This window comes from Pelophylax lessonae (genome assembly GCF_965119305.1).
Source record: "Pelophylax lessonae genome assembly, chromosome: 3".
Lineage (NCBI taxonomy): Eukaryota > Metazoa > Chordata > Amphibia > Anura > Ranidae > Pelophylax > Pelophylax lessonae.
The window spans coordinates 148,670,461-148,692,822 of NC_138770.1; the positions used below are offsets into that span (position 1 = coordinate 148,670,461).

The 22,362-nt window shown below is 43.0% G+C and overlaps 1 protein-coding gene across 2 annotated transcripts in view; it reads left to right on the forward strand.

Moving 5' to 3' along the window:
* The window catches only part of MBOAT2 (membrane bound glycerophospholipid O-acyltransferase 2), a 416,068-nt gene that overhangs the window by 250,469 nt on the left and 143,237 nt on the right, over positions 1–22,362 (forward strand). For both annotated transcript variants that reach the window (XM_082248995.1, XM_082248994.1), the window contains exon 5: positions 7,434–7,489. In XM_082248995.1, coding sequence (XP_082105121.1) covers positions 7,434–7,489 — 56 coding nt within the window. The remainder of the gene's footprint in view (positions 1–7,433; positions 7,490–22,362) is intronic.

A 22,362-nucleotide genomic window follows, 5' to 3' on the forward strand; every position in this document is an offset into this window, starting at 1 on the left:
ACCTAGTCTATTCTTAATCCTTATTCTGCTAGCATTAGTAAATAGATAGGAAAGTACAGTGTATCATATTTAGATGTTTTAAACTTTTATTTTTCACTTACTTCCTGGTTGCCAGGCTTAGGCAAATTATGTCATACATCCCAGGAATCTCTAGGAGGGGAGGAGGGGTTTTCTCAGCTAAGCACATGATCCTGCCTGCATGCCTAAGCTAAGTGCAGATGGATTCCAGGAAGTAAATGCTGCGTACGGTAAATCATACATCCTTATTCAAGATTGGCACAGCCAGAAATACTAGAGGGGTGTTTTTCAAAGTGATTTCTCAACAAAATAAAGCATGGAGACATGGATGGGTGAGTTTGCTTTGAATATTAAAAGTGAATTAAATAGTGCTTTTGGTTTGTGGTGCTCAGATGCAGTGTAGTTCTGCTTTAATTAACTAAGGCTGAATTTTTGAGATGTGCATACAATTCTACTTTAAAGTGGTTCTAAAGGCAAACGTTTTTTTGTTTTTTTTTCTTCATTCATTCATTCCATGCATTAAGATAAAAAACCTTATGTGTGCAGCAGCCCCCCTCAGCCCCCCTAATACTTACCTGAGCCCCATCTCAATCCAGCAATGTTGCACTAGAGCCTGGGCTGTCCAAGACTCTCCCTTCTCATTGGCTGAGACAGCAGAGGGCACCATTGGCTCCCACTGCTGCCATCAAAGTAAGTGAGCCAATTAAAAGAGACAGGGCGGGGCAGGGCGGGGCGGGGCTGAGCCACGGCTCGGTATCTGAATGGACACATAGAGCAGCATCTTGACTCGGGTGCAATCGGCAGAAGGGAGGGGCTAGGAGTGCCAGTGTGGGACCAAAGAAAAGTAGGATTGGGACTGCTCTGTACAAAACCACAGCACAGAGCAGGTAAGTATAACATATGTGTTATTTTTTAACAAAAAAAACCCCCAGAGATGTTAGTATCCCTTTAACCTTTTAAATACATTTTTGCACGTCTGAGTGCCAGGTACCCATCATAAAATTCTTTCTGCCATCCTAAACCAGTGCTGGGCAGACTTAACTTTAAGTAATTATTTAAATTAGGACCAAAAGCTAAAGCTTTCAATTCTACTGCCTTTTCTGCTGAGTATCTCCTTTCCACAGCAGAGAAGTATTATCTTTCCCTCTATGGAAATCTTCCATCATGTTGTACAATGTCACTGCTAGTCACCCCTTACCATGCTGAGCAGTGCATGGGGGAAAGATAAAAGAGGACATACTGCAGTCTTTCTCATCTAGCCCCAGAGAACACAGGCATACAGCCAAAGTCAGTAAAGGCTTCCTAACCAATATCACATGACTCGAAAGAAGGGGTACTTGCTAAGTGTTAACTGACAGTGTAAAGCAGACTTTACTATTTAGGGTTTCTAAACCTTTTTACCTTCGAGGAACCCCTGGCAAAAACTCTGAAATCTCTGGGAACCCCTGAAATAATGTTCATATCTACAGGTCATGGAACATCAGTGTGATCTGTGAGCTGTAGAAATAACAATTATTTTTTTTAAATGACATTAAATAATCGAATCAATATTAAAATGTACCTATTTAATGTGAAACTTTTACTTGTTTTTTTCTGCACGTATGCTCAATTCTGGGTCCAACTTGATAGCAGTGTACAGGGCGGCAGCAGCAGGGCAAAGTACAGGAGGCAAGCAGGGCACAGCACACGAGGCAGAAGGGCACAGTACATGGCAGCAGCAGAAATATTTACGTGGCAGCAGGGTACATGATTACATAAGAGCAAAGTACATGATTCCTTGGGAGTAGGGCACATGGTTACTTGGGAGCAGAGCACATGAGAGCAGGGCATGTGATTGCATGAGAGCAGGGCACGTGATTGCATGAGAGCAGGGCACATGATTACATGGGAGCAGGGCACATGATTACATGGAAGCAGGGCACATGATTACATGGGAGCACAGGGCACATGATTACATGGGAGCACAGGGCACATGATTACATGGGAGCACAGGGCACATGATTACATGGGAGCACAGGGCACATGATTACATGGGAGCACAGGGCACATGATTACATGGGAGCAGTCCACGTGATTACATGGGAGCAGTCCACGTGATTACATGGGAGCAGGGCACGTGATTACATGGCAGCAGGGCACGTGATTACATGGCAGCAGGGCACATGATTACATGGGAGCAGGGCACATGATTACATGGGAGCAGGGCACATGATTACATGGGAGCAGGGCACATGATTACATGGCAGCAGGGCACATGATTACATGGCAGCAGGGCACATGATTACATGGCAGCAGGGCACATGATTACATGGCAGCAGGGCACATGATTACATGGCAGCAGGGCACATGATTACATGGCAGCAGTCCACATGATTACATGGGAGCAGGGCACATGATTACATGGGAGCAGGGCACATGATTACATGGGAGCAGGGCACATGATTACATGGGAGCAGGACACATGGTTACATGGCAGCAGGGCACATGATTACATGGGAGCAGGGCACATGATTACATGGCAGCAGGGCACATGATTACATGAGAGCAGAGTAAGTGATTACATGGGAGCAGGGCACATGAGAGCAGGGCATATAAATACATAGGAGCAGCTTGTTCCCATGCTACTGGTCAGCGGCTTGCGATTGACAGGTAGATCACCACGTAACCCTTGGGAACCTCTTGCAGAACCCTAGGGTTCCGTGAAACCCCGGTTGAGAAACGCTGCTCTAGAGGTTACTAGGGATTCCTTGAGCAATGAGCAATTTCTGCCTCTCAGAGTAGTAACCACTGACACCAATAATCTTGGTAGTTATCTGTAAGAGATAGATTCCCACTGGCCACAAATGTAAGGACCATTCTTTTCCACTATCCATCTTACGTACCGTGAGCTGTAGATATAGTATTTATTATCAGGGGTTCCTTGTGAATGGAATGTAATTTCAAGGGTTCCTCAATATAAGACTCTGAGGAAGGGACTAAACTGTATCTGAATACCACAAACCAAAAATGCGATTTAAATCATTTTTACCAGCCACATTTGCCCCCTTCCTGCCCAGGCCAATTTTCGGCTTCAGCATTGTCACACTTTAAATGACAAAAGCGCTGTCATGCAACACTGTACCCATATGACATTTTTATCTTTTTTTTCACACAAATAGAGCTTTTCTTTTGGTGGTATTTAATCACCACTGGGTTTTTTTTTTTTTTTTGCTAAATAAATGAAAAATGACCAAAAGTTTTGAAAAATAAAAAAATTTGTTTCTGTTATAAAATTTTGCAAATAATCGTTCTTTAAAAATGTAAGCCAAAATATATTCTGCTACATTTTTTTGGTGAAAATAACCAAAAAATCAGTGTATATTGTTTAGTCTGTAGGAAAGTTAGAGAGCCCACAAACTATGGTATACAGGCAGCCCCCGGGTTACAAGCAAGATAGGTTCTGTAGGTTTGGGGTTGTAAAGTCAGAAGGGTTTTTATCTTAAAGCTTTCTATGCATTAAAATAAAAACCTTGTGTGTGCAGCAGTCCCCCTCAGCCCCCCTAATACTTATCTGAGCCCATCTCTATCCAGCGATGTTGCAGGAGACACTCGGCTGCCCGAGACTCTCCTTCCTCATTGGCTCCCACTGCTGTCAATCAAATTTAGTGAGCCAATGAGGAGAAAGGGCAGTGCCGGGCCAGGGCTCCGTATTTGAATGGACACAGGGAGTTGTGGTTCGGCGAGGGTGTCCCCATAGCAAGCTGGCTGCTGTGGGGGCACTCAACAAGAGGTAGGAGCCAGGAGAGCTGAAGAGGGAAGTGGTGTATCTGGGATGCTCTGTGCAAAACCAACTGCATAGGGCAGGTAAGTAAAACATTTTTGTTATTTAAAAAAAAAAAAAAATGAGACTTTACAATCAATTTAAGTTTAATTTGTATGTACATTGGAACAGGTACATTTTTTAAGTGTAACTCCAACCAAAAAAAATATTTTTTGGAGTAGCACAAGAAAGGGTTAACACCCCTGTAACATTTTTGCGGTCTGTGCCCCTGTTCAGACGATTTCACCTCACTTTCTGTCCCTGTGACAATTGCTATATATTTTGAAAATTTTGGGTTGTTGGGATGGTAAAAGTAATAAAAAAGTAAGAAAAATCATTATGTCTTTCATAGAATACACTTTTTAGGCTTGCTTTGGTTTGACTGGTCAGTTCTCTAATAAATTAAATTTTCCCAAACAATTTGCATATCTTAAAGGGACAAATTGCCTTTATTACTAGACTTTGATGGCGCCATGGGCTGAACGAGGGGAATCAATAGATTCCTCCATCCACACTGTTAAGCCCTGCAAGCTTCTGTATTCTGACATCTCTCACTGTAGCTGTCAGAATACCCAAACAGTGATTGCATCCGATTGGCAGCAGTCGCTGTTCGCCTGACAATTTTCCAATTGGCTTCTGCAATTTTCACATTGAAGTTTTTCAAGCTGGATGCTGCCATTTATTGAAATTTCAATAGATTCAGCAGGAATCCGATGAAATTCAAGCATTGTATTACCAGCATTATTATGAGGAGGATTGGGGGTAAAATTAAGCTATTCAGGTCTGCCTGTCAGTTATTCAGGCGGACCTGATCGGATGCTCCATTCACCTCTATGGGACAGCAGATGTCAGGGGTGACATGTGCACTGACAGTCACCGCTATCCAATGCGATCCTGTCCGTGAAATCCAGACGGATGGTGACCCTATTTTCTATCCGTCTGGTGTATCAGGAGAGATGGGATCAGATGAAAATGAACAGGCAGCCGTTTTCATCCGATCCCCCCATAGAGGAGAGCAGGGTTCTGACAGGTCTGTCTCTGCACAATAAGCAGAAACGGACCTGTTATCGGCCCGCTCAGCGGGGATCAACGGATTGATCCCCCCCCCCCCCCGAGCAATGTGGAGTTCCCTGGGTGGAATGCCCATGTGAATGGACCCTTAAAAAGAAGTACAAAGTGTGTGGCTGAGACTTTAAAGCGCTACCTTTTGATGCTAGCTTTCACAGTATCATTATTTATTTAGTCCTGGAAGATTCACTGGCCTCATGCACACGGACTATACACTGAACGTAGCCATACTGATGTAAACGCCACACTGCTTCTACGTCAATGTTTACATGTGCATGCGCTTATGCTGTATTTCCCCAAACACACCACATTCACAACTGGGGAAGTACGCCGCACGCTTATGTGCTAGGAAAAGCCAATGCAGAATCGGCTTCATATATCCATTCAATTATATTGGCAGCTGTATGCGGCATTTATGGGTGAAGGAGAGGGATGGGGACTTTATGCTTAAGGAGTTTCTATCTAATAAATATCTTTGTGCATGAGGCCTAAATGCAATTGTAAACAGTAATAAAGCCAAAACAAAATATTTATACATTGTAGCTTATCAATGATTAGCTGTGATGGCTTTCTTTTTTTCTTTTTCTTTTTTCTCTTTTTTCTATGGCTTTATTCCCTCTGTTTTCACCTGGTGATCTGACCAGTAACACGCCTCCTGTATTAGAATGCCTCCACTCTGGATGAAGGAGCACAGGGGACACCTTTGGACAGCAGAATTGTTTTATGTACTAGCATCCAGGTCGGCAACCCGTGGACCGTGATCTACCAGTCCATCGTGACCAGATGACTGGTAAATCACCTGGACTTGCCAACCTGCTCTCACATGCCATGGATGAAGATGCAGGGGAAGCATAAACACTACTTCCAGGCATTTAACGCCAGCTGCGGAAGGAGCAGAGCCATGGCAGCAACAGTTCCACAAAGGGATCGGCCAGCTGCATATTCAGATGCCTCTTCTAAAGTTCTGGGCAGGAATGGCAGGCAGAGTGATAACAACAGCACTCCGCCTCTTATTCCTGGAAACCGGGGGGTTTACAGTATGAAGAAGCACTGCATGCAAGGTCAGTGTCACTGAACTTAAGGATACTGGACACAATATCAGTTGTATGGGCATTGGGCACAATAGCATTTTTGTGCTATTGTGTCCATCTATATGTGCACAATAGCAGCTATATGAGCACAATGGCAAACATATGATTTGTGCCCATATAAATGCTATTGTGCCCAAATAGATGCACAATGTCAGATATACAGGCACAACAGCATCTATATGAGCACAATAGCATAAAGATACTATTGTGCCCATATAACTGATATTGTGCCCATATAGATGCACAATACCAGCCATATGAGCATAAAGATGCTATGGTGCCCATATAACTGCTATTGTTCCCATATACTGTAGATGCTATTGTGCCCCTATAGATGCACAATATCAGCTATATGGGCACAATACCAGCTATATGGGCACAATAGCATAAAGCTGCTATTGTGCCCATATAGATGCTGTTGTGCATCTATATGGGCACATAGATGCACAATAGCATCTATATGGGCACAATAGCAGCTATATGATCACAACAGCATATTTATGGGCACAATAGCATATTTGTTTTTTTCATGCCCATATAGCTGTTATTGTGCCCATATAGCTATTGTGCATCTACATGGGCACAACAGCAACTGTGTGGACACAGCAGCATCTATATTGGCACAATAAATATTTGTTATTGTGCCCATATAGCTTCTATTGTGCATCCACTGTATATGGGCACAATAGCATCTGTATACTATTGTGCTCATATATAGTAGCTGTTATTGTGCAGCTGTATGAGCACAATATCATCTATATGGGAAAAATAGCCATTATATGGGCACAATGGCATCTATATAGGCACAACAGCACCTATATGAGCAAATTAGCACCTATAACAGGGCAAACAACGTTTAGGCTGCTTTTACAGTGATGTGATACTTCATGTGGGTTAGCTGTCCTTTAACCAAAGACTTCTATTCTATCCCGTGGGTTTGGTTCACTTTCTGAAAGCACATCAAAACTCCTTGCTAGGTTATCTCGCGAACAACAGGATCCTTTGCCCAGTGATCCTTGACTTCTCCCCTGTTGTTAAGATAGATCTCCTCCTCACAGGTTGCCTACCCTGTAGTAGCAGATATAAATAAACTAACAGATTGAAGCCAAACTCTAGCTAATACTTTATAAGTGGTTTTGCATTAATAAATAAAAGGTTAAGTGGTTTTTCTAATTTCTGTAACTGATACATTCTGCTGGAGAGCATGTTCTCTTGAAAAACAGACTTACTGGCTTGATCACCAGATAAAAATAGAAAAAAGAAAGCCAAAAGAAGAAAATAATTGCATCCATTACATGTAAGCAATGGTAAGTTGCAACGTAATAAATGTTTTTTTTTTTTGGTTTAATACTGCTTTAGTAAAGCATTGTTGCTGATAATATTCAATAAACTGAAACAGCTGTCCTTGTAAAAGACAAATATGTTCAACTAAACTGTTTTCTTTTCTTTAAATACAGGCCAATGATGATTATTACACAGAAAATAACAAGCTTGGCTTTTGAAGTAAGAGATGGTAAGCCTTTTTTGTGTTAATATTATGCTTGTGAAGCTAAAGTACTCTCCTGTTTGGAAGTACCGTATGTATGTCCAATGTAGAGGAAATGTTTTAAAATTCTGGGAAAGAAAGATGGCTCCTGCCTGTAATTGTCTTCATATTCTTTACCTTCATTCTGTAATGCATTTTGGAAATTGAACACCAGGAATATGATTGTTTACTAGGGACCAGGGTTGGAATCCATTAATAAATTCATAGACAGTTTGTAAAATACGTGGATTTTACCTCTGTCCGTGAATGTCTGCTACGGATAGATATTCATGGACAGATGTAAAAATCATGGATTGTACAAACTGTCTATGAATTTACAGACGGTTGGCATCCCTGCTAGGGACAGGGCTTTGTGCATTATAAATCATACCTGCTGCTTGTCATACCATATCAGCATTTTAAAGAAGACCTCAGAAGACACTTCAAAAACTCAGACTGCAGACTGATTCCTGCAATATCTCTTCTTTTCCAAAGCACAGGTTTTTTCTTTCTCTGGAATTCCCTTTATTTGAATTAACTTTTTGTCCAATTTATTGCCTGAGAAAATGTTATAAATGCTGCTATATGTCCATTTAGAGCACCAGTCCTGGTGAGATCTGTATAAGGTGGTATTTCTTTACCTTTTAGTTTTTCTCTCATTTCACTGAGAGAGGTAAGAACTCAGGGGACCTAACCTTTCCTTATCCTTTCACTATATCCAGTAGTATCCGTTTGGCAGGAGTTCCACTTTATTTAAGATAACGGTGAAAACTGAGCATTCTCTTTGTGTCTTATTGTTATTTTATGTAAAACTAATTGTTTCCTTTTGTTTATGGAATTTCATCTGCTGCTGCTCAGCATTGAAAATATGTTTGTTGGCATTCCTAAACATTTCCTATGCTTTGTCTTAAATAATGAAATCTATCTACAAATTACATTTTTCCTGATTATTGTAAATTCAGGATGCATTCATTTTAAAACAAATGCCTGCTTTGTTTTGATGTACCTTTTGGGTGAATTGGCAAAAGTCTCAAAATCAATATTTTTAGCAAACAAAAAATTATCAACTTGTAAGAGGGGCTTCATGGTTGGCCAAGAGCACAAGTCCTAACCCCCACTCCTGTACTGTTAGAACCCTCTGCCATCTTGCATCCCACCCAATGCCAGAGGCCTCCATACAACATTCCCGGCCATTGACCTTTACATCCCTAAAGGAAGGAATGTCCACACATACTGTGATGTAGTTGCTCTAATGCACATTCTGGAATCACTTGACATTACACAGTCAATCACATTTAGTGAACGATCTGCAGTAGTCACATGTGAAAGCATACGACTGGCAGCACTAGGGTCATTGGTTCGATTCCCAGCCATGCCACTACCTGCCTCTAGTTTGCATGTTCTGTACCTGCGTGGGTTTCGTCCTGGTACTACAGTTTCCTCCCACACTTCAAAGACATGCTAGTAGGTTACTTGACTCCTGTCTAAATTTTCCCTAGTATATGTATGAATGTGAGTTAGGGAGCATAGATTGTAAGCTTCTTGAGGGCAGCGACTGATGTGAATGTACAATATATGTAAATTTACAGCGCTATACAAGTACCTGAAATAAATAAAATATATTAATATATAAAATATAAATATATTAATATGCAGCACCTTGGCAGCCATCTCCCTCTAACAGTCTCTCTTCCACCCCGGGGACCTCCTTAGGTACACCTCTCCTGAGACCCTCCAGGGAAGCAGCCTAACACAGGGAACTCTTGGACTGGCCTGAAAGGCCTTTTGCAATCTGCCTTAGCCCTCTCGTCCATATGGGACAGAAAGAAGACAGAAGGGCTCTTCCTCAGTGCAGGTCTATTCCTCCCGGCCTGGTGTCCTATCCAAGGCTTACACGTGCTTGTTACATCCACATAGGTGTGAGATTTTTAGCTCCCATGCCTCCGGTTCTCCTAGGGCTTCTTTGAAACTGGCTTATAGCAGGGCATTGACCCATTAAATCACTGTGGGAGGGCCTAACCTAAAAGGGGCCTCTACCTAAAAGGGGCCTAGCACCCGATGACCCTACTTACTGTAAGCAGACACTATTCTGGGACAGAGTCACCTAGTGGCAAAAAAGCTAACCACCTGCCTACAAGCTTCTGTTTTTTTTTTTATAAAGACGCCCTGTGGTGGTGGACTTTATGTACACCATATGGTCAGAGGTTTGTGGACACCTGACCATCACACCTGCAGTATATGAGCTTGATGGACATCTCATTCCAAAGCCATGAGTATTATTATGGAGATTCCCCATTTGAAGGACAGCCTCCACTCCTGTGGAAAAGCTTTCCATGTGATTAATGAGGGTCCTGTTCGACCTTTAGGGGCCTTCCACACAAACTCTTCAAACCATGTTTTTATGGACATACTGTAGCTTGGTGTACCTGAAAGCAAGAATTTGGAAGAGAGCCCACACACTTTTGGCTGTATACTGTACATGTGCCATATTTTTGTCTTGATCCTCCCTAAAAATGCCATCACTGTTGTAAATCTCTTTTTGAGCATGAAGAAAACATTTGAGAGCAGAAGCTATCATCAACTGTGAGCACAGTGCAGTCCCCTCTGCTGCACTTGTATGCATTTTCCTAGGAGTAAATGCTTTTTCCTTTACACGGCAAAGGCTTTGATGGACAATAAATTGCATTGACTGCATGTCCTTGAACATTTCAAAAAGGTATTTTTCAAAGGTGATATTCCTAGCAAGACAGATCAGTCCTCTATAGATGATGTCAGAATGTATTTAGTAACCTTGCATAGCATCGCCCATACTCTGGACCTGCGATTCACAGGGGTATCCAGGAAACCGAATGCAGGTTAAACATTATCTCCACAGCAGCCATAAAATGAAATGCACATACCAAGTAATTGCACCTTGTCTTTCTTGTTTGACTTGATACAAAAAGGAAACAGGCTTTTCATAATGTTCTATATCCATTGTACAAAATTATAGTCCAACTCCTCCATTTTTTTCACAAAAATATCTTCTCTGATCCCTTTAAAAAAAAAAGGTCACAAAGCAGCACCCTCTCCACAGCACTGCCCTCTGCATTGTTCTGTGTTCTTAAATGCTGCTCCTTCTCTAGGTCAAATGATGTACAATCATCCCATTTTCTGTCAACCCAGAGTGCCATTTTGTGCATTATTAGGGGCCACCCACCATTGCCACAGGAAGAAGAGAAAAAGGAATACAGTACATGTTTCAGTCGTGCTGGTGCAGATCAGGCACCTGCAGTTTTTAGCATCAATAATATGTTCATTTGAACTGATAATCCTCCAAAGGAATTAAAAATCTGATTCAGGCATTCCTGCCAGACTGCATAGATAGGTTTAGGGATTGGGACACCCCAATACAGCCCCAGAACAGCTTGTTCAAGAACACACCTTCAGCTTGCGGATTAGACAATTAGGCAGCCACAGAGCACTAATGCACTTAGTGGCTCGAGCATTCTTGCTTAAAGTGTATGTCCGGCTACATTTTGTTTATGAAGAGTTAGAATCCTTCTGATGTTCCTACAGCTAGCTGGGGTACCATTTGAGAGATTTCCTTCATCTCCAGTTTTAATGAAAACAGTTTCTCCAGACAGGAAATGAGAAGTGCATCTCCAACAGCAACAAGCAAAGAGAAGAAGACCAGTATTTCCTATGGCATCCCTGCAGCTGAACTTTTCCCTATTACAACTTATTGTGCCTTGTTCCACAATATGTCTCTGGGTGGAGGCAGCTATCTTTGCACAGTTAGGGCTTTGCTTCCTCATGCCAGAGGCTCCAGCAAGGAGAATAGTGAGCAGCACAGAAGTGACATCACCAAATCTCACTCCAAATCTCCTGATACTAACAGTCAGGGATAGCTGTGCATTAGATATACAGATATGAGGCTATATGCACAGGAGTGCCTAAGCACTCTAAAATACCAGGAAGCCCATTGCTGCTTTTCTACAGGAATTCTAGACAGATGGTACATTTTTCAAATTATTGCTTAGGCACAATTAACATTTTTAGATGTTTCCCACACCTTGGCAAATCCTCACATTTTGAGTTCAAGTCAACTTTTTGTTTACAAAAAATTTTATTGGAAAGTCAAAACCAAACAGTACAGATAAAAGCAGCATTACATGAATAACGTTGAATGAGAGTTACAGGTCACGTGATAATTCACAACAGGACATTCACATAGAGATGGCATCTCATGCTATACTTTCGGATTCCGGTAAAGTAGGGAAATATAAGGTGTTAGGTATCTTATCCAAACGAGGAAAATGGTTATGAATTAGAAGCACATTTATCCCAGCTATCCCATTTCACATTAAAAATGTGCAATGTATTATTCAAAGAGTGATGAATGTATTCTGAAAGTCTAAGCATCTCCATTCTGGAGATAACCTGGGACCACAAAATTGTGGGGGATCTCCAGTTAAATGCAATCATCCACTGGATGGAACAAAAGAATGTGTGAATCAATCTAGCTAAGGTATATGGGGATATCAGGAATAGGTGCAAAAAGAAGGCACATCTTAGGGTTGATATGAACATCTCTATCTGCTATCTGCAAAATTGTTGCTCAGTTGAGGTCCCACAGCCCTCTCAAATGCCTACAGCTCCAAAATAAATGCAATAACGTGCCTTCCTCTGAACAACCCCTAAACAATCAGGAGATATGGAGGGGTAGAATGAGTGGATTAAAGTAGGGTTCATATACCATCTAATATAAAGCTTAAGAGGAGTTTCTCTGCTAGAGGTGGAGCAAGTACATCCACGAAGATTATACATCATCTTATGCCAATCCAGCACAGATATAGAACACTCCAATTCCTGTTCCCATCTACACATATATTTGTGTTTGTCAGGGAGAGAGGACTCATTGAGATAGTTATACATCGTCGAGATTAGGCCTCTACCTTGAGGGGAGGAGTAACATATGACCTCAAAGGGCGTAAAGGGGGGCCCAAATTTAAGGAGCTATGGTTTTGGAAAAATTCTCTGATAAGGACATAATTACTCAGTTCAGTACTAGGCATTTTATGAATGGAACGTAGTTGGTCAAAAGAGCAGAACGTATTATTGATAGAGAGGAAACTCAAATTAACAAGACCCCTAGCAATCCAAGGTGTGAAAGAATCAGGGTCTGGGGGAAAAGGGGAAACATTAGAGATCAATTTGTAATTACCTTTGTATTTGTTCCAAACCTGATAAAGGTGATTAATTATTTTATTAGATTGAAGCATAGATTTGGACACAATAGATTTAGACCAAAGTAAGGATTGTAGAAAGGAGGGAGAGATTGATAATTGCTCAAAGACAAGCCAAGGAACGTCTGTCTCAGTAGAATGCCACTGTGCAAGTTGTATCAATTTGGCTGCTAAATAGTAGGACCAGAGTTCAAGTCAACTTTAACAAAGGTGAATCACCTACACAGGGAGTGTGCTGCTTTTAATGAATTGGTCAAATAATAAATTTGCTTTGTAAGAAACAGTAAAGAACAACCACTTTGTAGCACTGCAAAGCAGGAAACATAGCATATGTGAGTAACAATAAAGCTGCCCCATGTTTATATATAAAAAGTATCTATAGAAACCATAGGTGTGCACAGCCTATTGTGTATAAACTGTGTGTGTGTGTATATATATATATATATATATATATATATATATATATATATATATATATATATATATATATATATATATATATATACACACAGACACACATGTTCTTTTAAATAAATGTAAGCAAACATTATAAAATGTACTAAAACATTATAAAATGTACTAAAACATGGATGGTGTCTATAGGCCAGTGGATGATGTCAGTCAGTAGGGCAGAGGTCAGTGTCAGTAGGACAGTGGATGGTGTCGGTCTGTGGGTCAGTGGACGGTGTCAGTAGGACAGTGGATGGTGTCAGTCAGCAGAGCAGTGGATAGTGTCAGTCAATAGAGCAATGGACGTGTCAGTTGGGTAGAGGTTGGTGTCAGTAGGACAGTGGATGGTGTAGGTCTTTAGGTCAGTGGACGGTGTCAGTAGGACAGTAGATGACAGTAGGTCAGTAAGACAGTAGATGATGTCGGTCAGTAGAGCAGTGGACATACCAGTTGAGTAGAGGTTGGTGTCAGTAGGACAGTGGATGGTGTCAGTCAGTAGAGCAGTGGATGGTGTCAGTCAGTAGAGCAGTGGATAGTGTCAGTCAATAGAGCAATGGACGTGTCAGTTGGGTAGAGGTTGGTGTCAGTAGGACAGTGGATGGTGTAGGTCTTTAGGTCAGTGGACGGTGTCAGTAGGACAGTAGATGATGTCGGTCAGTAGAGCAGTGGACATACCAGTTGAGTAGAGGTTGGTGTCAGCAGGACAGTGAATGGTGTCAGTCAGTAGAGCAGTGGTTGGTGTCAGTAGGACAGTGGATGGTGTCGGTCTGTAGGTCAGTGGACGGTGTCAGTAGGACAGTGGATGGTGTCAGTCAGTAGAGCAGTGGATGTGTCAGTAGGGCAGTGATTGGTGTCAGTAGGACAGTGGATATTGTCAGCCAATAGAACAGTGGATGTTTTAGTAGGGCAGAGGTTCATGTCAGTAGGACATTTGGTGTTGTCGGTCAGTAGGGTAGTGGTTGTTGTCAGTAGGACAGTGGATGATGTCAGTCAGTAGAGCAGTGGACGTACCAGCTGAATAGAGGTTGGTGTCAGCAGGATAGTCAATGGTGCCAGTCAGTAGAGCAGTGGTTGGTGTCAGTAGGGCAGTGGTTGATGTCAGTAGGACAGTGGATGGTGTCATTCAGCAGAGCAGTGGACGTATCAGTTGTACTTTTATTTCATGCAAAATACTTTTATATACACTGCATTTCACCATACAAGTGTAGCAAAATGTTTTCAATTTGTAAAACTGCTCCACACTGAAAGTTTTTCAATGTTTCCAAAAATTTCCATTCTTTCTGGAAAAAAAACAGGGAAATCTTTTTTTCTCCCCATGGCTTCAAAATTTCCATTTACTCTATACTAACGCATGTCAAAGTTGCAAAATTTGGCTTAGGCATTTAGATTTGTTTTACCCTTAGACGCAAAGGGGTTAAAGTTAAATGGACCAGCACATAATTCTGGCAGACAGGTGGTGTGTGAAGGGCATAATTCTCTAATACAGTATATATTACATTAAAGAAGGAGGATAAGAGCATCAGATCTCCACAGTGGAGCTCTGAAGGCAAATTTAATTAATCGCTTTTAATCACTCTTCACCTGATGTTCACTTTAGGATACAGCATGTCTTTAAAAAGGTAATTGTCTCTATGTTGTCAATATTTTCCTGCAGCTACAGTTTTGTGTCGTATTACAATTTGATTATTGTATTTGTGCTAGTGACAGGTCCTGTTTGCCTCATGATGTCTCATTAATGAGCATCTTCCTGCATCATTCATTGAACACACTCAGAATTTCTAACTTCCGTTCTTTATTCATCGCCAGCAAATGTAATTAGAAATGTAAATGTGTAGTTATTTTCCTGTCACTTAAAATGCTTCCCAGAGTACACTGCTAATTACATACTGGCATGATTAATGAACAACTGCTGTGTAGACTACTCTATATTCTACATAAGGGTTTCAGCTCCCTATGGAGTTACAAAAGGTCATTTCTCTATCGCTCATTGACAGACGTAGTCTTCTTGATTCTCAAGAGCTGGGTTATGTTGTCTCCGCAGGAGTAGGACTAGGCAGAAAGACAAAACGTTCTGGCTCCACCTTAGGGGCAGTCCCTGAGGGTATATCCTCCCTCTCTCTGCTACAGGGAATCAGTTTTTTTCTGTCTAGGCAAAGTGCGTCCAATTCTGGACTTAAGGGCACTCAATTCTTTTGTCAACATAAGAAGATTCAGAATGGAGTCCATTCGCACAGTAGCAGCCTTTCTGCATCCAGGGGATGTCCTAGCGTCCATAGACATCAAGGACGCATATCTTCACATTCCCATTTTCGCAGGACATCAGCGGTTTCTACGCTTTTCCGTAGAAGAGAACCACTATCAGTTTGTGACGTTGCCTTTCGGTCTCGCCACGGCTCCGCGGGTCTTCACGAAGGTGTTGGCCCCAATGTTGGCACTTCTGCGCCAAAGAGGCATATCGATCCTTGGTTACCTAGACGATCTTCTGCTTCATGCAGAGTCTCCTCAGACCTTGCTACAAAACATAGAAATTACTATGATTTCTTTACAGGAATTCGGGTGGCTGGTGAACCAGCAAAAGTCATTTCTGGTTCCCACCCAGAGGCTCGAATATCTGGGTCTAATTCTAGACACAGTCAGGACAAGAGTTTTTTCTTCCGGTAGGGAAACTCCGAAAGATTCAATCAGCAGTCCAGTTGTTACTATCCAACAGCTGGTCTTCCCTTCGGACTTGCATGAGGGTTCTGGGGTTGATGGTGGCTTCCTTCGTAGCAGTCCCATTTGCCCAGTCCCATACCCGAATTCTTCAGCAAGAGATTCTTCTCAGATGGAATCGGAATCCGGAATCCCTGGACAATCAGATCCGATTGAGCAAACAGACCAGAGAGTCTCTGGTCTGGTGGCTTCGGTCTCCGATGCTCAGCCAGGGAAAGTCATTTCTGCCAAAATATTGGACGACAGTGACCACGGATGCCAGTCTATCCGGATGGGGAGGAATTCTCGGTCAGTTATCTGTCCAGGGACTTTGGTCCCGGAAGAATCCAGGTTACCGATAAATGTATTGGAACTGAGAGCGATCAGACTTTGTCTGATTCACTGGACCGAGCAGCTCCAGGGCAGCCCGGTTCGGATCCAGTCGGACAACGCCACGGCCGTGGCTTATGTCAATCACCAGGGGGGCACCAAGAGTGTCCGAGCAGCCAAAGAAGTGGCTTGCATTCTTCGTTGGGCGGAACGATTTGTTCCAGCAATCTCTGCGGTGTTCATTCCGGGGGTGGAGAATTGGCAGGCAGATTATCTCAGCCGTCAGACTCTGGATCAGGGGGAATGGTCCCTCCATCCAGACGTTTTCCACCAGTTGTGCCTACGATGGGGCACCCCGGATATGGATCTGTTGGCATCTCGATTCAACAGGAAAGTTCAGAGATTCGTGGCTCGCTCCAGCGATCCTCTAGCAGAAACCGCAGACGCACTGATCGCCCCGTGGGGGCAATACCAGCTAATGTATGCCTTCCCTCCTCTTGGTTTACTGCCAAGACTTCTTCGCAGGATAGAGGAGGAAGGAATTCCAGTAATCCTGGCAGCTCCAGACTGGCCTCGTCGAGCTTGTTATGCCGACTTGGTCAGACTGATGGCGGACGTCCCGTGGAGACTTCCTCTCAGGGAGGATCTACTGTCTCAGGGACCGATCTTCCATCCTGCTTTACGATCGCTGGTTTTAAACGGCCTGGTTATTGAGACCCAGGTGCTGAAGGACAAGGGATTGTCAGCTTCAGTTATTCCTACTCTAGTTAAAACAAGGAAAGCGACTTCCAGAAAGATTATCATCGTACATGGAAGTCTTATATTGTGTGGTGTGAATCCCTTGGGTTCCATCTACATCTTTATTCGGTAGTCCGAATATTGGCTTTCTGCAACAGGGAGTTGAGCAGAAGCTGGCCTTGAGTGTTATCAAGGGTCTGGTTTCAGCATTTGCTATCTTCTTTCAGAAGCTTTTGTCTACTCATTCCTTGGTGCGGAATTTCATCCAGGGGGTGCGACACCTGGCTCTGCCAGTGCACGCGCCGTTATCATCCTGGGATCTTAATTTGGTGCTGTCGGTTCTTCAGACACCTCCCTTTGAAAATATCAGGGAGATTCCCTTGCTTACTTTATCCCAGAAGGTGGTCTTCTTGGTGGCTATCACTTCTGCACGCAGGGTGTCAGAACTGGCTGCATTATCCTGTTGTTCCCCAGATCTGGTGGTTCATAGGGATAAGGTTGTTCTTCATCCGAATCCATCCTTCCTTCCAAGGTGGTTTCAAAGTTTCATTGAATAAGGACAGTGTATTGTCCTTCCTATGTCCTTAGCCCAATCATCCTCGAGAATTTGCATGGCATTCCTTGGATGTAGTTCGGGCGATCAGGATATACTTGAATACTACGGATTCAATTTGTAAGACGGATTCACTGTTTGTGATCACGGATGGCCCTAAGAAGGGGTTGCCTGTTCTGCTGCGACCATCTTTAGATGGATCAGACAGACGGTGGTATAGGCTTATTTTATCTAAGGGTCGGGATCCCCCGTTCCCTGTTAAGGCACATTCTACTCGGGCGCTTAGAGTTTCCTGGACCTTCCGCCATCAGGCGTCAGTGGTTCAGGTTTTCAAGGCGACTGTTTAGTAGTCGGTTCATACCTTTACAATATTGTATAAGGTTTATGTGATGGCATCGTCAGATGCCTCTTCTGGCTGCAAGGTTCCTGCAGGCCACTGTTTGAGGAGACTGTTGGTCTACCTCGAGGATTTGTGGGGTAGGTCTCATCTGTTTACTCGATGAGTCCTTTGATGCTTCTGGTTGGCTCCGGTTGGGCCTTCTAGATTGGATTTTGATTCTGTCAATCCCACCCCTCATTTTGTGGCACTGCTTCTGGATGTCCCAGCTCTTGAGAATCAAGAAGACTACGTCTGTCAATGAGCGATAGAGAAAAATGGATTTTTGTAAGATCTTACCGTAAAATCCTTTTCTCTTAAGCTCATTGACAGACGTAGTACCCGCCCCTCTATCATTGAGTTGGGTTGGGTTAAATTCTCTGTTACTGCTTTAGAACAGAACTGATTCCCTGTAGCAGAGAGAGGGAGGATATACCCTCAGGGACTGCCCCTAAGGTGGAGCCAGAACGTTTTGTCTTTCTGCCTAGTCCTACTCCTGCGGAGACAACATAACCCAGCTCTTGAGAATCAAGAAGACTACGTCTGTCAATGAGCTTAAGAGAAAAGGATTTTACGGTAAGATCTTACAAAAATCCATTTTTACGAATACATAAAAAACAAAACTTCGAAATACCTTTTTGGGGTGTGTGTGAATAGTTGGTGCATTTTACATTCTGTGTTAATTGAATGGGTTTTTGGCAGTGCTAAGCTTGGATGGGATCAGAACAGTTTTTTGGTCCTGCCAGGAATAGATGTGAGTTAGTAGCAAGATTGGAGTTATTGGTTCTTCCAGGTTGGGCTGTGAGATTATATTATACTTGTACTATCTTCTCTGATCCTCCTCTTCATTTAATGTCCCCAATCCATCTGCTGATAGTACAAAGCCTTGGTGGCACTCGGCACAAGTTCAGTTTGGTGTGTGTATTACTTCAGAGTTTTTTTGCTTTTTTGCATGCGATGATCACAGGGCCAATCAACACTGTCCAGACAGAGGGTCAGAGGTCATGCAGCCTCATAGGGCAATCAGGGGAGAATGAAAACCCCTCTTAAAAACTTTAACCAGTGCTCAGCTGGACACTGATAGAAGTCACAAGACTGCTATATACTGCTGATGAGAAAAGGTATTTAGCAGTTTATATTATACACTGGTGGTTGCAAAACCTGCAACCAGTTAGAGAGGTACTGTGGAAGTGGAAACCACCATCGAGTGCACTAACTCGCCAAATGGCACGTGGATCAATTGGTACTTTAGAAAATACACAATAAAAAGAAAAGGAGTATGGTAAAGAAGGTACCTGAATGATCCAAGTAGTGTAACTAGATAAGTACTTTATTTGATTAAATTGAATTCATGAAAAAAGTTACATCACATAAGAAAATACACAACCTCCACCAATCACCATATATAAAATGACAACATTGTCACGATATAAAAACAAAGAGTCAGTTTATATTTACTAAAATATTTGCATTTCCATGTTCTGTGTACTGTAGGATAGCAGATATAGTGAATGCAGGGTCCTGAGTTTGGTAACACGTTACCTTCATGTTATATACTTTGATTACCATATCATAGATATATTATTTATTATTGTAGAAGAACATATTCCACAGTACTTTATTTTTTCCAATTTTTCCGTTAAAAAAAAAAAAAAAGGCATAGAAAAAAATGGAAAAAAAAAAGTTTTTCTCCAAAGGTTTTCCCAGGCCTTCCCATCTCTAGTCCTACTAGGCATGGAATTGGCATTTTATAATTATGGATTTTTTTGTCCTGTGAGGCTTTGATTTGATAATTTAATTATGATGAGATTACACAAATCTTAAAGTTTAAAAATCTCAAAGATTAAAAAAATAAATAACAGCCAGCATAAAATTTGTTGATTACAAATAAAATACACATATAAATTTTGTATGCAGCGCTAAAAAGACATGTTCAGATTACACTCGATAACTATTAAATTGAATGGAAGAGCGAGCCCCCCACTGGATTCAGTGTGAAGACACCACACCACCGTGTTTATACCCAATCTGCTTACCAGAAGTTTGATGTCCCAATCTCAAAGCATGGATAGCTGTGTCAATCAGTAATAGGTGGACCACCTCACAAGATAAGGACCACCAGTAGGTTGGCTCACTCCTAATATATGGACTAGCAACTAAACTCCAAATATACATTTCCACTATATTTAATCCACACCACTCGACGTTCCAGTCACAAGGAACAGGCCATAGTGACAGGGCTGCTTATAGAAATCGCGTGGCCCCGTACAGACTACCTGACAGGGCCCCCCAAAGAAAATTTTAAAGCTATATTTCGATAACAATAGAATAAAATCATTATTAGCAGACACAAACACAACATAACTCATGGAATTTCTGCTAAATCTAAAAGATGAAACTGAGTTGATAAATAAATCTCTGTGTGTGAATGAGGTCTTGGGGCTCATGCACATGGGTACTTTAGTCTGTACAGTGTGAACCAGTGGTTCATTTATGTGGCTCGAGCCACCTGTAGCTGTATGAACACAGCTGCGGGTTCTAATTTGGCAGGCGTGGGGATGCAGGTGTACAGCCAGAACATAGACAGTGTGCATTTGGAGGCCACTCACCTGCACACCTGACAAATTGGGGGCTGTGGCTGTGTTCATACAGGCTCTGCATCCACCTAGACTGACAGGTGACTCCAGCCCAAACCATCCTTCACACAGCCAGAGTACCTGTGGGAATGAGCCCTTAATTATATTTTTACATTTTTTTTTTACAACCCTGTTGGGAAAAGGGGGGGGGGTGGTCTTTGGTGAAATATTATGACAGACTAGCCTAAAAAAACAGATCTCTCCAGCGATGTGTTGTCACTACTTAGAGGGATTCCATCTTTGTCTGGTCTTCTCTCTGAGTTCTTAGGCTCCAGTCGTTGGGCCAAAGTGCGATAATGTAACTCACACGCATGCGTGCGGGAGTCATGGTCACAGCACAGCTCTCTCAATTGATAGTATTCCATCCATGGAGAGACATGCTCCAGTGCTATCACAGGCTGCTACGTTTAGAAGATATTCACTGTACCTACATGTAAGCCCTATTATAGGCTTACCTGTAGATACAAGATGAAAAAATTGAGTTTACTACAGCCAGATCAGTTAGTATAGAAGGTGTTGATACATGGCTTTGCAGAGGGAACTGACAGTTAAGGGGAGAAGAAAAAAAAGTTTCATAAGTCAGAAAGCAGTTTTGGGGAGAGGAGTGGGAAGCCCAGCTACATAAAGCACACTAAACTGCTCTGGGACAAGATAACAGGCAGCTTTGGAACCGGTGTAACAGTAAATTCCTCACCCCATGGGAATGCATCTGATCAGCTGTGACTGTGTCAGGAAGACAGAGCAATGTGGAGAGAGATGAAAAAAAAAATTGCAGGCTGGGACAAAGGAGTATAGGAGGAACTGCAGGAAGAGAAACAAAGTTACAGAGATAACAAACTCTCCTAGCAGAGCTAACATTAGAGCCAGCACTGAGAGGGGGACCACACACGGAGGGGGATTAATGATAGAGGACAATTGTGTCTCTCTTCCTTTAGCAGCTGAAAGCTGGCAGCAGGAAGAAGGGGAGAGAACAGCTTTGATCTTCTTGAGGAAGAGAGACACAATTGCCTTCTGTGACTAATCCCCCTCCCTATGTGCCCCCCCCCCTGTGTGCACGGGCATCCTACAAGAGGACCGCCCCCCCGGACCGGCCCGTGCATAGGGGGCGCCAGAGCGCCCCCCCCCCACCCCCTAAAAAAAGAAAAAAAATAGAAAAAAATTACAAAAAGAACAAATAAAGTTTTGAAAAAAAAAATCGTGTTCGCAGACCTATGCGATGGGCCTGGTGGCTATGGGGTGGGGTTTACGACCCAGAAGAGGCGCAGATTGGCTGCCTTCTGGGGGCATAACCTGGGCTCAGGAAAAAGCGCTGAGCCACCCCCACCTTCGTGATATCCTGGCTGTGATTGGTCCAGTCTCCAGCCTGGCCCAATCATCATCCAGGACATCGCTGCCTCGCAATGGGGGCGTCACCGCCCGATCTCCTTCCTGCCGCCCGGACCGGAAGACAGAAGACTGAAGAAGAGGACGTCCACGGCGCTGCTCGTCTCGGTTCCCGGAATCCCGCCATCCCGCCGCCGTCAGAAGGTAAGTGATTGAAGCGGCCGCGGTGTACGCTAGCGGATCCTGCCTGCCAGTAGTGGTGTTGGCCAGTGTGACACTGACAGGACCCAGGGGGGACGATCCGGCTGTGCAGGTAAAGAGCAGATGTCAGAGAGGTGCCAGGATGAAAGTAGTGTGGGCACAGTGTGTGTCATCCTAGGTGATGATGGATCGGAGCCCCCTCCCCAGTGAGACTCATGTCCTATTATCCCCGGAGTAGTCCAGGTCTCAGGATTATAAGCAGGATCTGGACATATCCCATACTCTGATTTCTACAGATTTCAGCAGATCAGCCCCCTCCCCTATAATAATAATAA